Source organism: Oncorhynchus gorbuscha, linkage group LG10, assembly GCF_021184085.1.
Source record: "Oncorhynchus gorbuscha isolate QuinsamMale2020 ecotype Even-year linkage group LG10, OgorEven_v1.0, whole genome shotgun sequence".
NCBI lineage: Eukaryota > Metazoa > Chordata > Actinopteri > Salmoniformes > Salmonidae > Oncorhynchus > Oncorhynchus gorbuscha.
The window spans coordinates 37,087,940-37,103,679 of NC_060182.1; the positions used below are offsets into that span (position 1 = coordinate 37,087,940).

Here is a 15,740-nt window from a genome sequence, read left to right on the forward strand (position 1 = left end):
TTGAGATAAAGACCTCAGGCATGTTTGGTTCCCTTTTTCAGTTGATATGGAAGAGGTTATGCTACACCTCTCTTGTATTTGGGGCTCCCGAGTGGCGCAGCGGTCTAAGGCACTGCATCTCAGTGAAAGAGGCGTCACTACAGTATCTAGTTTGAATCCAGGCTGTATCACATCCGGCCATGATTGGGAGTCCCTTATTGCGGCACACAATTGGCCCAACGTCATCAGGGTTTGGCTGGGGTAAGCCATCATTGTAAATAAGAATTAGTTCTTAACTGACTTGCATAGAGAAATTAAAAAATTGATCTCAAAGCCTGATTCCGTCTACTGAATGTTTTTATTATATATTTTTTAATAGAAATTAATTCCCCATAGCATTCAATGGAGAAACCAATGTTTTATATCAATAAGATTTTTTTATATCAAATGTTTAAAATTATCGATACAAAACATTTTAATCGTTGATATGAAAAATGTTGTAACGATTCTCCTCATCTTCTGAGGAGTAGGAAATATCTGACCAATGCACAGTGTGGTAAGTGTCCATGTTGTTTATTAAAACCAGCAAAACAAAAATAGAACAAAACGCAACAGTTCTGTCATGTACTACTCACACACAACACTAAACAGAAAATAATCACTCAAAACTCAAAATGGGAAAACATGCTACCTAAGTATGGTTCTCAATCAGAGACAATGATTGCCAGCTGCCTCTGATTGGGAATCGTACCAGGCCAAATACATAGAGATAGAAAACATAGAATGCCCACCAACTCACGCCCTGACCAAACTAAAATAGAGACATAAAAAAGGAACTAAGGTCAGGACGTGACAAATGTAAATTATTATTATTATTTTTTAAATGATCAATATCAAAAATGTATTTCTACTTTGAGAAATTATATCAAAATAATTGTTGAATTTCACATATATTAGCACATATTTAGCATTATTAAGAGGTGGTACCACAGGTCCCAAAGTGGTGTGGGGCACGAAAAAAATCTGGGACCTGTAGTTTTTCCTGATCTGGTAACCCAAGCAGGTAAAACTCCAGACCTTATACGGTATGACGTGATTAATCTGTGAAAAGGTTTAATATGGGCTATGATTGGATCAGATTAGAAACAATCAGGTCACATGATTTAAAAAAATTCCTGGATGAAAACCCTGTCAAACTGCTGCAAACTTGTCCATATAAATGATATGTTAAAGAAGGACTAGGGGGGTTTCCTAGACACAGAACGCAACATCATTGAACAATAAAACTCACAGGGCCTAGCTTGCTTTATGCAGGTTTGCATCGTGTAGGCTAGTCCTGCCCTATTCAACTGTAGGCCTAATAAAACATTTAAAAATCAGTCTGTCAGCCATGGTGTTTATTGATGAATTAAGACTAGGTAGCCTTGTCAAGTTTGAATATAAGCCAAATTTGATCCTGTTCACATTTTCTCACAAACAAAATGTTACTGCGTTGTTTTACCTGGCCAGAGGGACAGGGTACGTAGTAGGCTAGACTATGCAGCCGCTGTTGCTAGTAGCCTACAGTTGATCAGACTTAAAAAATAGCCTCATTATCAAATCGCATTTTATTTGTCACATGCGCCGAATACAGATTTGGTGCAGATTGGTGGTGAAATGCCGGCTTATTAGCCCTTCCCAACAATGCAGAGTTGGAAATTGTGCAAATTGTAACACGAGAGGAATAAAATAAAATACACAAGAATGGAGCTATATATAGGGAGTACCAGTACCAGAGTTTCCATGCAATACAGCATGTCGGATCGCTAATGTTTAGGTGTACATGTCAAGGCCCAGGAGAAGACCCAGATGCAGACAGTTTCGATGTAACAAAAGTTTATTACAAAAACAGGGGCAGGCAAACGACAGGTCAAGGGCAGGCAGAGGTCAGTAGTCCAGAGCAGAGTCCGAAAGGTACAGAACGGCAGGCAGGCTCAGGGTCAGGGCAGGCAGGGGTCAGTAGTCCAGGGTGGTATAACAAGGTACAGAACGACATGCAGGCACAGGGTCAAGGCAAGCAGAATGGTCAAAATCCAGGAAGGCTAGAAAACAGGAACTAGAGATGGACAGGAGCATGGGAAAAACCGCTGGAAGGCTTGATGAAACAAAACGAACTGGCAAACAGAAAACAGAGGTATAAGTACACTGGGGATAATGGTGAAGATGGGTGACACCTGGAAGGGGTTGGAGACAAGCACAAAGACAGGTGAAACAGATCAGGGTGTGGCAGTATACTGTAGGCTGCGACATTTACATTTAAGAGTTTTTACTTGTCTGGAGTGATGTTATCACTCTTGCTGAATAAATACCGGAGGTAAGTGGAGAGTGTGCGTTCAGCTTTGTGCATTGTGCCCGGCCCACATGACCTGCAATTTCCATTATTCTGATTGGTCAAGACACTCACAAAGCCTGCAGCAGCACTCCTATGTGAAGGACAGAGAAATTGTGGGAGAGTTGACAAATCATGAGGCAAATCGGCCAAAAGAAACGCACTTTGCACTCTTGATTTAGTTCAATAAAATAAAAAGTGACTGAAAAGTGCTGGGGCAAACCTCGCCTCACCATTCGTTTTCCAGCGACACTGCCATAATTACTACTTGGTGGAAGCACCATTAGCAGCCATTAAAGATGTGAATAATTTTGAATAAGATGAGTACTGTGGTGGCAGCATCGTGCTATGGCTAAGCTTGTTACTGGAAGGGGCTGGGGAGTATGTTTGGCTCAAAATAAGTATTAAAGGAGCAAAGGACAGGAAACCTAACCCTCCGATAGTTCATTTTTTTCAGAGGAACAATTACACAAATTCTAATGCCAAAGACCCACCAGAACGGCTTTCCAATAGGTGTTGAGTGTTCATGAATAGTCTAGTAGCCTCAGTCCTGCTTGAAAGTCAGTGACAAGCATTAAATATTGTTGTCCAATGATTCCTAACCAAATGCACTGAGCTTGAGTAATTTTGACAAAAACAATTGATATGTTGCCCAAAGAGTTGTACAAGGTTGTAACGCACTTCTATGAGTAGTGGGTGTGGAGTCAGGCACAGGGAACAGAGGGTAAAGGACAACCAGGTGCATAACAAAGACCAGCCCAAAAACAGGACCCAACCAGTCCGGAGAACACATAACCACAAACATGAACAGAGGAAATAAGCCCACACAAAAGCAGGTGGGAATCACCGGCTTAAATAGCCCAACTAAAACCTAAACAAGAAACGGGTGTAACCAATAAGACAAAACCAACAGACAAGGGAAAAAGGATAGGCCTCGAGGGCGACCCGGAGGGCGAGGCGCATGGTGATCCAGATGGAGACGATGGAAATCCCTCAACAGTGACGGATCCAAGATGTCCCCCACCGGTACCCAGCACCTCTCCTCCGGACCGTACCCCTCCCAGTCCACGAGGTACTGCAGGCCCCTCACCCGGCGTCTAGAGTCCAGAACAGCACGTACTGTGTACGCCGGGGACCCCTCGATGTCCAGAGGGGGCGGAGGGACCTCCGGCTCCTCACCTTCCCGGTCCCCTACCAGCTACCACCGGCCTGAGGAGAGACACCTGAAATGAGGGGTTAATACGATAGTAAGAAGGGAGTTGTAATCTATAACACACCTCGTTTATCCTCCTCAGGACTTTAAATGGCCCCACACACTGCGGCCCCAGCTTCCGGCAGGGCAGGCGGAGGGGCAGGTTTCGGATAGTGAGCCAGACCCTGTCCCCCGGTGCGAACATGGGGGCCTCACTGTGGCAGCGGTCAGCATTCCTCTTCTGCTACCAGCTTGCTTAAGAGATTCCTGGACGGCCCTCCAGGTCTCCTTAGAGGGCTGCACCCACACCTCCACTGCAGGAGCCTCGGTCTGACTCTGATGCCACGGTGCCAGGACCATCTGGTAGCACAACACGCATTGAAACGGTGACATGTTCGTGGAGTAGTGAGTTCTGAGCCACCTCCGCCCATGGGACGTACCTTGCCCATTCTCCTGGCCGGTCTTGGCAATAAGATCGCAGAAACCTACCCACCTCCTGGTTCACTCTCTCCACCTGCCCATTACTCTCAGGGTGATAACCCGAGGTCAGGCTGACCGAGACCCCCAGACGCTCCATAAACGCCCTCCAAACTCGGTATGTGGACTGGGGACCCCAATCAGAAACTATGTCCTCAGGCACCGCGTAGTGCCGGAAGACATGGGTAAATAGGGCCTCCGCAGTCTGTAGGGCCGTAGGGAGACCGGGCAATGGGAGGAGACGGCAGGACTTAGAAAACCGATCCACAACGACCAGGATCGTGGTGTTCACCTGAGACTGGGGAAGATCGGTAAGAAAGTCCACCGACAGATGAGACCACGGCCGTTGTGGAACGGGGAGGGGCTGTAACTTCCCTCTAGGCAGGTGCCTAGGAGCCTTACTCTGAGCACACACCGAACAAGAAGAGACATAGAACCTCACGTTCCTAACTAAGGTGGGCCACCAGAACTTCCTAAGACCCCGCACTGTCCTCGTCACACAAGGATGACCCGAAGAAGGTAGCGTGTGAGCCTACTGAATCAATTGATCACAGACACCAAGCGGCACGTACTTAAGACCTGTAGGACAATGTGGAGGCGCAGGTTCCAACCGTAAAGCCCGCTCGATGTCCGCGTCCACCTCCCATACCACTGGTGCCACCAGCCTTGAAGCTGGAAGGATGGGAGTAGGATCGATGGGCCGATCCTCTGTGTCATAGAGATGGAACAGCGCGTCGGCCTTCGTGTTGCACAGAAGCAGGCGGGCATCACCAGCTTAAATAGCCCCCCGAACAGGAAGAGGAGCCACCGTCGGTGGGAGTCGTGACAAAGGGGTGTGAAGACATACCTAATTAATACATTTTAATAAACAAAATTCAGGCAACAAAATGTGAAGAATGGGTAAGGGATGTGTAGACTTTCACTAGCGACTGTATGTAGGAGCATGCACATGTAATACTGCCCCCATGAAGGTCATTACCTTAGATTTGATTTATATCGAATCTCTGTGCTGCACCCAATTAGCACAGGCATACAGTGATGTAGAGATACAAATATATAAATCCACATTCATCCCAAATGTTGAAGGGAAGTGCACGACAAGCCTATGCATTGTACATTTAGCATCATTGTCACACATTGTTTGTAGATGTTGCATCCTTGTCACATCTTATGTATACCGGATTTCATTGCATTAGTTATTTGACCACAAATAATTTTTGGAAACCAAGTTCCACATGCCCCTGCCTGTAACCCTGTAACTAAATATCAAATTGGCTATGACTGTTGAGTGTGGAAAACCAGCTGACGAAGCAGAGACATTTTATGCTAATCCTGTACTCATTATGATTGCCCCAAAAAATGTGTAGGGTGCGTCCCAAATGGAACCCTATTCCTTATAGTGCACTACTTTTGACCAGGACACAATGGGCTCTGGTCAAAAGTAATGCACTATGTAGGGAATAGGGTGCCATTTGGAAAACAGATCTAGTGAGAGAGAGAAGAGAATGGTGGCTGCTGCTTGTTAGACAGTGGGGCTGGACGAAGTGAGAGTAAGTTGGTGGATTTATGCACAACAGGCTCAATTGAATGGTTCTGAACTGAAGCCTGCTTTTCTCACTGCTGCATGCTGGCACTTACCATATTTCACCCTGAATAATGGAATGCTCTACATCTTTATTGCTTCTCTGCACTTCTCCATTGCATCATTGTTCATTGTCCTTTATGAACGAGATCAAGTTGTGATGTGTCCCAGTTTGATATCAAGTCTTTTTGTATTATCCTCTTTGGCTTGTTCAGCAAATTGCAATGGGCCCCCCTACCCATTTATGTAGGCCAACATCTTTACATGAGAAAGAGGAAACAGAAAACATTGGCAAAATCACTTGAAATCACTGGCCACTTTAATAATGGAACACTAGTCACTTTTTAATAATGTTTACATATTTTGCATTACTCATCTCATATGTATATACTGTATTATAGTCTACTGTATTGTAGTCTATGCTGCCCTACCAAGCAAAAAGACAGTAACTGCTCATAGTGTGGAACTGAGAAAAATGGCTTTTATTTACCTTGGTTTCACAGTAACTTGGTGCAGTTACTGCTAACATGACCCCCATTTTCTCCAAAACACAATACAATAGAGGCAGGACACTTGTCCACATGATTAAGCAGTAACTTAATCTGCTTAATCCACATGATTAAGCAGTAATGTAGCAAAATTGACATTATCTCCGACCAAATGAGCAGTTACTGCCTTTTTGCTTGGTAAGGCAGAATGCCGCTCCGAAACATTGCTCGTCCAAATATTTATATAGTCTTAATTCCATTCCTTTAGATGTGTGTGTGTGTATATGGTTGTGGAATTGTTATTACTTTTTAGATATTATTGCACTTGTTGGAGCTAGAAACACAAGCATTTTGCTACACCCGCAATAACATCTGCTAAACATGTGTACAGTATGTGACCAATAAAATGTTATTTGATTTGAAAGTGCAGTGATGTTAACAAAATTCCTTAAACTCCCAACTTGTTTCCTGTAGCTGCATGTACTAATGTCTCTCACACAATACAATGCACATTTCTGTATGTTGTAAAAACGCTACATGGTAGCTGCCCATATCATTACATAATGCAGGGGTCAGAAGCAACTGCTTGCATGTGCATTACCACTCCACTATGTCTCCCTGTCATGGCTTTTGCGCCTTCAGTACAGATACCAACACATCTTGACCACCAAAGTCCATTTTATGTCACAAAGCTGTCCAGTGCTTTAAAAAAAATCCTCTCACCTTGTAATGGTTTCCTGTGGTTTGCAGAAAAGGATGTTTCGCTTAATTGAACCCACATAAAGGTAACGGACATATAACAGGAGCTGTGCCAGGCCCAACACTTCTGCTGACTCATCCAGCTGTAAGGCATATCATTTAATTGTTTCAAAACATCTCCTACCATGTCACTGATGCGTCGTGAAACAGTGTTGTTTGATGAAGGAATTGTCTGTATAGCCCAGCCATATTCGCGGCAGTAGGGAAATTAAGTCCTCCACAATAGTATGGGCCATGCCTGTCCTAGCTACTCGGTAGCTCACCATATATGTCGCTTCTAGCCCCTTATTAGTGGTATCTGTTGCTTTTATACATGTTACTACTCGAAAGTCGTCTTTATTCTCGCTCAAAAAACTCCTGCGGCTTATTTTTCAAATGGTCATGTTTCGTTTGTAAATGTCTGCGCATGAGTGAAAGTTTCCCGCGGGAGAGTAAGTAGCGGTTAATGTGATTGGATGATAATTATTTGACTAGGCTTCCTGTATTTGACATTGTGTTATTTCGCAAAACACTAACGTTAGATGGTTTCATTTTATTTTTGGCAGACGAGAAGAAAAAAACTCACCCCAATGTATAGCCCCGTTAGAAAATATAAATGTACTGTTTGAAAATGTGAAGAATTTATTTTTAAAGTAAAAAAACTTTTTGTGAAATACATTTTTATTTGGCGTACCGCCAACGGCATTGCGTGTACCTAGTTTGGGAATACCTGGATTTGAGAATTGAGTTAAGATTACCAATAATAAAAGTTTTCAGTGTTTATGTTGCTGCGTTTCTTTTATTCAATAAACCACTAGAAAGGCAATTCATTTTGAAGACATGTTTCATTTGGGCTACACAATATTATTTGTCATGATATAAATGGTTCTTATTGACCATTCTAACATTGATAACCGCTCTAAACGTGATATAATCTAATGGTTTATAACAGGGCCCATAAACAGATAAAAACGAATCTGTGCTGTGCTTTTCAATTGATAAATGATTGAACACTGCTCCCTGCTGGTCAAATGGCCACATTGAACTGCCTTTATTTTGAATTTAAAAAGGATGGAACCCCTCCAAGGATCAGATGTCAAGGATTAGCATGTCCCGTGCGAGAAAGGCAGGTTGATGTTTCCAGAGTTAGAGTAGTGCAGAGGCAGTGAAGAAAGTAGAGGAAGATGGGTCAAGGGGGAGGGATCCTGAGAAGAGTGGTGTGAGTAGGAGATCTGTACCAGTACAGAGGGATAAACCAATAAGTGATATATGTTTCAGTAAGATTGGATTTTTGGCATTTATAGCAATGGTTATTAACTGTAATGCAGAGATGGAACGTAAAGTCGCAGAAAATAGAGGTTGTGGTGGCAGCTGCAGAGAGGCATTTGGGTATGCAAGACTTGACATCAGAAGAGTCACAGGATGTGTTAAGTGGTGGTCCCATCCTTTCATGTTGTTGGCCTGAAGTAGGACTAAATAGATTTAAATAGTGGAGTATGGTATTTATTATTATTTCGAATTTTTATTGTGAGTGTAGTGTTAGATGGTAAGGTATTTGTTGTGTGTGTGTGTATATATATAAGCATTGTATAAGGGTGTTATACTCCAGTATAGTAGGTGGCAGTAATGCAACATTTATTGGATGCCAACCGCTGTTAAACCTCATCGAAGAAGAAGGAGAACATAAAATAAAAAATTATAAAAAATTATTACTATGTAAGGAAGTGGAGGGTGAGCCCAAACAAGCAATTCGATGTGGCTTTATTTAGCTAATCTTGGAATGAAATCAATAGTTTTTAAATATAAAAGTAGCCAGTCTGTTAAAAATAGATTGATGAGAAATATGTGTTTACAACTAGCTAGCTAGCTACATCAGTGCAGGGCTAAATTACAAAGCCCGGACCTAACTAGTTATGTTAGGTAACATTAACTACAGTAGCTAACTAATTAGGTAGCTAGAGTAATGTCAACAAACCTGTTTAGTCAATGGTTTTTGTATAATTGCATGATACCAAATTTTGAATTTTGGCGACAACGTTATCATTAGTATTTGAAATGGTCACTCGCCTCCAGAAAGTCACTCATCAACCCAAGTTGATTTTGACAAGCCCAAAAGAGAGAACTCCAGGGTTAGCTAATAATAGCTAGGTGTCAGTCAAGTCTCCGTAAGAATGGGTTTTTAGGCTGACAAATATAATACTGTAATTCCATGGCATTCATACATTCCATAAGGTCCAACTAACACATTGAATCACATGACCATAGCCTTATAGACTGTCAATAGCAGGGCAACAGTTGTCATCTGATTTACGGCCCAGATGTGGATCCATACACCTTGCTCTTGTGTTCTTTGACATAGTCTTTGTTGTTTCAGATCAAACAGAAGATCACAGGATGGATACTAGTGGGAAACCCTCCACAGCCCAATTTCTGCTATTAGCCACCAGCTCAGCACTTACTGCAGTCTTCTACTCTGTGTACTGGAGGAGGACAACAACAGTAGCTAGATTAAAGGTATTAACATTGCAGCCTTGCCTCATCTATATTATCTACCTTATCTCTTTAAATCTGTTACTAGCATGTTTAGTAGTTCGGCTAAACATTGGCAAGCGACACATTGAAGGTGGTTTAAAATATTTTGTTTGCAACTTACCAGAGCACACCACTGCGCCCAGAAATCCAATGTAACGTTATCAATAGTTCAGACAGTGTTTTTATGTCATTGCAGTTGACCAGGAAACGATTTCACTTAATCACAGTGACTATAAACTGCATTGACAATGAACATTTGAGGTTTTTGATTGTTAGTCAATATCATTTATGTTTTACAGGGAGCCAAGAAAGTGTCTATTGATCAGGATATGAAGAACATCCTGACAGCAGCACCAGGAAAATGTGTCCCGTACGCTGTTATTGAAGGTGTTGTGAGATCTGTGAAAGAAACCTTGAACAGCCAGTTTGTGGACAACTGCAAAGGGGTCATCGAGAGGTTAACTCTAAAGGAGAAGAAGATGGTGTGGAATCGCACCACTCATCTCTGGTAAGTGCTAAAGTACACTAAAGTGTTATAATGTTTTGCACCCTCTCTTACTGTTATTTGTGTGGATTTATTTTTTGTGTGTGGAGACACTTTCACACACTGACGATGGCCTAGTAATGGCTAACTTTTGTTCTGCTTATGCTACCTCCTAGAATGAATTAATAAATATGGTATCTTTTTTAAAAGTAAAAAAATATATAAAAACAAACTTGACGATGAAAAACATTATACTCTATACTGCATCTATTTGTGGATACACATCTCTGTAGGTATCTAATATTTTATACCTGTCAGGAACGAGAGTGAAAAGGTCATTCACCAGCGTACCAACACGGTGCCCTTTGACCTGGTGTCTCACGACGAGGCTGTGGCAGCCACCATTCGGGTCATCCGTCCCCTGGACTCCTCGGAGCTGGACCTGGAGACCACCTATGAGAACTTTCACCCCACTGCTCAGTCCCTGACCAACGTCATCGGCCACTTCATCAGCGGGGAACGCCCTAAAGGTGTGGTCCTGTGTGGCTCAGTTGGTAGAGCATGGTCTTTGCAACACCAGGGTTGTGGGTTCAATTCCCGCTGGGGCCACCAATACCATGAATTTCAATAAATGTAATCCATGGAATGGTCCTTGGGAAGAAGGATTGTTGATATATATTTGACATTTGTATCTAAAAGCATAATTTTGAAATAATTAATCAAAGCAAAGTTAATATATTTATGCAATTTTGGACCCAGGACTCTATAATGTTTAATCTGTAGGTTTCAATATATTGATGAACATTACACACCCTACAGGCATATCAAAGTTCCAGATTGGAATCGCTGCATCTTTTAGAGTTATGATTAGTGGAGGGTGAACACACTTTTTCAAATAGTTTCAATATTCAAATAGTCTGGATAAACATTTGATTAGATGTTCAGGAGTCTTATGGCTTGGGGGTAGAGGCTGTTTAAAAGCCTCTTTGACCTAGACTTAGCGCTCTGGTACCGCTTGTCATTAGGTAGCAAAGAGAACAGTCTATGACTAGGTTGGCAGGAGTCTTTGGCAATATTTAGGGTCTTCCTCTGACACCGCCTGGTATAGAGGTTCTAGATGGCAGGAAACTTGACCCCAGTGATGTACTGGGCCGTACGCACTACCCTCTATAGTGCTTTGTGGTCGGAGGCCGAGCAGTTGCCAAAGTAGGCAGTGATGCAACCATGCTCTTGATGGTGCAGCTGTAGAACCGTTTGAGTATCTGAAAACCCATGCCAAATCTCCTGAGGGAGAATAGGGTTTGTCATGCCCTCTTCACAACTGTCTTGGTGTGCTTGGACCATGTTAGTTTTTGGTGATGTGGACACCAAGGAACTTGAAGCTCTCAACCTGCTCCACTACAGCCCCGTCAATGAGAATGGGGGTATGCTCGGTCCTCTTTTTCCTGTAGTCCACTATAATCTCCTTTGTCTTGATCACATTGTGGCAGATGTTGTTGTCTTGGCACCACACGGTCAGGTCTCTGACCTCCCTATAGGCCATCTCATCGTTGTCGTTGATCAGGCCTACCACTGTTGTCATCTGCAATTTATTTATTTATTTTTATTTAACTAGGCAAGAACACATTCTTATTTACAATGATGGCCTAGGAACAGTGGGTTGTCAGGAGGTTCAGGATCCAGTTGCAGAGGGAGGTGTTTAGTCCCAGGGTCCTTAGCTTAGTGATGATCTTTGAGGGTACTATGGTGTTGAACGCTGAGCTGTAGTCAATGAATAGAATTTTCACATAGGTGATCCATTTGTCCAGGTGGGAAAGGGCAGTGTGGAGTGCAATTGAGATTGCATCTGTTTATCAGATTGCATCTGTGTATCTGATGGGGTGGTATGCAAATTGAAGTGGGTCTAGAGTTTCTGGGATAATGGTGTTTATGTGAGCCATGACCAGCCTTTCAAAGCACTTCATGGCTATAGACGTGAGTGCTACGGTTCGGTAGTCGGAGACCAGGGAGGCCAAATCTACACTGGAGTTGTTTACCAAGAAGACAGTGAATGTTCCTGAGTGGCCAAGTTACAGATTTGACTTAAATCTGCTTGAAAATGTATGGCAAGACCTGAAAATAGTTGTCTAGCAATGATCGATAACCAATTTGAACTTGAAGAAGTTTAAAAAAGATTAATGGGCAAATATTGCACAATCCAGGTGTGGAAAGCGCTTACACTTACCTAGAAAGTATTGACTCAGGGGTGTGAATACTTATGTAAATTAGATATTTCTGTATTTCATTTTCAATACATAACCCAACAATTTCAAAAAACATGTTTTCACTGTCATTATGCGGTATTGTGTGTAGATGGGTGAGGGAAAAAATGTATTTAATCCATTTTGAATTCTGCCTGTAACACAACAAAATGTGGAATAAGTCAAGGGGTATGAATAAGGGATTTATTATTTTAGATCATTCAGAGTCTGTTTACATTTCACATTTGTTTGTCATACAAAGCATTTTGAACAGTGGAACAACCACTTTACAATAGTGCATCTAAATATTTTAAGGGGGGAGGGGGTGAGAAGGATTACTTTATCCTTCCTTCCTATCTATATCCTGTTTGTTGGAACACCGTTTGGGATTTTGTTTTGTGCCAAATTGGAGTATTCCCACTTCTCCAGGCACCACTACACCACTGGTTGTGATCCAATTAGATCAAATGACCGAATGGGAAACTGTATTCAAAATGTTTGCTCTCTGCTGGTGATTTGCAGGATATGCAATGTTACAAGTAAGTAAAAGGAGGCCTGTGATTGGTTTACATTGCCTACTATGCCAATTTCTCTGGGCCATAACCTTTAACCTAGCAGAAATCCCTGGGTAAGGCCAAAATGTCATGTGCCAACTTTGATCAATTATTTCTCAATTATGCTTTTAGATACAAACGTCATGTGTCAACAATTCTTCCTCCAAAGGACTATTCTATGGATTATTTTGTGAAAATCTCCAAAATCATGGTCTTCTTTTGTCCTGGTTTTGTGAGGAATCAGTCATTTGAATAATGTAATGTACTTTGTGATTGATATACTTTTATCCAATAAATCAATCAATAAAAGTCTATCCTAAATGGTATGTTGTTATTATTATCTTAGGTATCCACGAGATGGAGGAGATGTTACGTCTGGGGGAGAGTGTGACCGGTGTCGGGGAGCTGGTGCTGGACAACAACCTGGTGAAGCTCCAGCCTCCCAAGCAGGGCCTGAGGTACTTCCTCAGCCGACTGGACTATGACTCCCTGGTGGAAAAGCAGCAGAGCACAGTCAGGTTCTGGAGGATCCTGACTATGATGTTTGGTGTAGTTGCTTCCACAACGCTCTTCTTCATCCTGTGGAAGCAGTGGGCTTACCATACACAGAGGAGGAAGAAGAAGAATGTTCTGGAGGAATTCAAGGAGCAGCAGAGGAAGAGGATGAGGGAGCTGAATGTGGAGGAGGCCAGTGTTTCCCCTAGTGCCTGTACAGTGTGTTTGAGCCAGGAGCGTTCCTGTGTGTTCCTGGAGTGTGGGCATGTCTGTGCTTGTGACCGGTGCTACCAGGCACTGCCAAAGCCAAAGAAGTGCCCTATCTGCAGGGCGACGATAGAGAGGGTAGTGCCTCTTTATAACAGCTAATGGACAATGCCATTTGGATGGCCATTGTAAATGGACTGATCTAATGTCACTGAAAAAAGGATTGTTGGCTTATTTTTCTGTTTTCTTTGCTTATATAATGTTTAATTGAAAGATCAAGCTGACTTGTAGCTTGATTTGAGTTATAGCAGTTGAACTGAAAACATGTCATATCCAGGATCCTTCTTAGTTGTAGAATCAACTCAGAACTTGAATGTTTTCACCTCATTGTTTCTCCAAAGCACACATCAAAGTGATTTTGAATAAATAAAGACAAACAAAATAAATATCCTCAACCTATTTTACAAATCTGTTGGCCCTATACTATCCACACACATTTATGTATATGTTTATGGCTGTAAGGAGAGGGTGATGTCTGCCTTGCATACCTTTTCAACAGGGAAGAAAGAGTACATCGTATTTTATGATTTATATAAACTATTGCATTTGCCCTAAGCAGAAAAAGCATAGAAATCATGTTCAAAATAAAGGTATTTGCAAATTAAAAACCATTTGATAGTGTCAAGTTTTCTAAGTGACAATCAGTAAGTTATCATAAAAGAAGGCGCAATACACAATGGTGTTAATAACTTATTCATGAAGTGTTGACTGTTACGGGATGTCCATTGAACTGAGAAAGTAAAGAATAAACATATCACAAGCGTGACGTGATGAGACAAGTGAATGCACCAGGAAAAAGCTACCTCAGTTGGATCTTCTGCCAATTCTGCTAGGGATTGTTTTGCATCGCTCTCCTACACTATTTGCATTTCTCTCCATCAGACTTTTAATTCTGTAAATGACTATTCCATCGATAAAATACTCATTTATTCGTAAAGAGGACGGAACATTTTGGATAAAATGTGTTTTTGCAAGCGATATCATAGGCTACAGTATAATGTTCAGTTGATTATCAAATCATCTTTTTCACTGACGTCTTTCAGTATCGATTATTGACTAAGCTTTTATTGTGAAGACATTGTGGAAAGTATTGCCTTACAATGAGAAAAACTCATTATGGTGCTGATGGCGACAGGTCTCCATCACCGGTCTCCTTGCAGGATGCCAACAACTTCTATTGTAGCCTACTTCACAGACTAAAAAAAAACACCTCAACTCTGACAGATTGGGAGAAGTGAAAGAGGTGAGAGACTGTCAGCCATAGGACATCTCTAAATCATTACAGTAAAGGCAATAAACACTTTTGGAAATAGGACAAAGGCCTATTGTGTGTGTGTGTGTCCAAAAATACAGTCGGCCTCTTATTGGAAAATGTGTTCATATTTACCAGTGGCATTACTGGACACAGCGTGTAAAATGAACTTTCCCATGAATAGATAAAAGGCTGAGTTGAAATCCACCATCACGTAGTTGATGCTTGCCTGCATCCTGAATCAGAATCTGACTGAATTCTCACAATTGCGTTCTCTTATCTGCAGTTGTCATTGAAGATGACAGAGTAGATGATGAGCTGAAAGACCCAACAAAAAGAACAAATGCTGGTGTCTAAAATATGGTTGGAAGATCAAATATAGGCCTACCCTACCCTCCTTGCTCAACAAATAAACCATTTGGAGTGTTATGGTATTGTAATCATCAGCAACTTGTCCTCCAAGTTTAGCTTGAGATGTAGACCCCCCCAAAAATTACTTGAGCAATTTGATTGGTTGATGATAGGCCTGTGACATCAGATCTCAACAATGGTTGGAGAAGTGTTTAGCATCACCAGTAAGCTCCTTATATATGCATTTTTTTTCATAAGCGCAACGTGACTGCAAGACAGGTTGGAATGTCTGACTGAAATACGGGACAAATCAACTTTTCTAAATTGGTGGTGTTTGAATTTGTTGATAAAATGCGGGACATGATTGTTTGGTTGCGGGGCGAAGGGACAAAATGCAACACTGTCCCGCACAATCTGAGACATGGTCACCCTACCTTTTTGCAGTGATGAAATACTGAACCACTTGTTTTTTACAGAATGACAATTGAAGGAAAACCATTTGTATTAATCATGCACTTGTTGCTGTTCCTAGTTGTACTTATGCCATTGCTCTGAACTGCCGGCTCATTCTAATGTGAAAATGTATTTTTGTATCAGGCAGCTACCTATGAAACAACAAACAACTAGAATGACTTTGGCGATGTCATTTACAAAATAGCCTCCAACAACCCTACTTAGCAAATTGGATGCAGTCTATCACAGTGCCATCCATTTTGTCACCAAAGCCCCATATACTAACCA

The 15,740-nt window shown here is 41.9% G+C and overlaps 1 protein-coding gene and 1 long non-coding RNA gene across 3 annotated transcripts; one reads left to right on the plus strand and one right to left on the minus strand.

Moving 5' to 3' along the window:
* Window positions 1–181: 181 nt before the first annotated feature.
* LOC124045137 lies at window positions 182–7,228 on the minus strand. Its single transcript, XR_006840794.1, has 3 exons — window positions 6,810–7,228; window positions 5,655–5,856; window positions 182–3,570 (listed from the first exon to the last, which is right to left on the minus strand). It is a non-coding gene; the product is annotated as an uncharacterized LOC124045137 (long non-coding RNA).
* A 1,246-nt stretch (window positions 7,229–8,474) lies between these two features.
* On the plus strand, window positions 8,475–14,017 carry LOC124045138 (mitochondrial ubiquitin ligase activator of NFKB 1-like). Of its 2 annotated transcripts, none has more exons than XM_046364379.1 (5): window positions 8,475–8,555; window positions 9,199–9,338; window positions 9,656–9,864; window positions 10,159–10,370; window positions 12,981–14,017. In XM_046364379.1, exons 2-5 carry the CDS (start codon window positions 9,219–9,221, stop codon window positions 13,496–13,498), a joined length of 1,059 nt encoding a protein of 352 aa, XP_046220335.1. In that variant the 5' UTR covers window positions 8,475–8,555; window positions 9,199–9,218; the 3' UTR covers window positions 13,499–14,017. The 2 variants fall into 2 exon arrangements, with proteins under 2 accessions (XP_046220335.1, XP_046220336.1); XM_046364380.1 differs by having other exon boundaries at window positions 8,488–8,540.
* The last annotated feature ends 1,723 nt before the right edge of the window (window positions 14,018–15,740 follow it).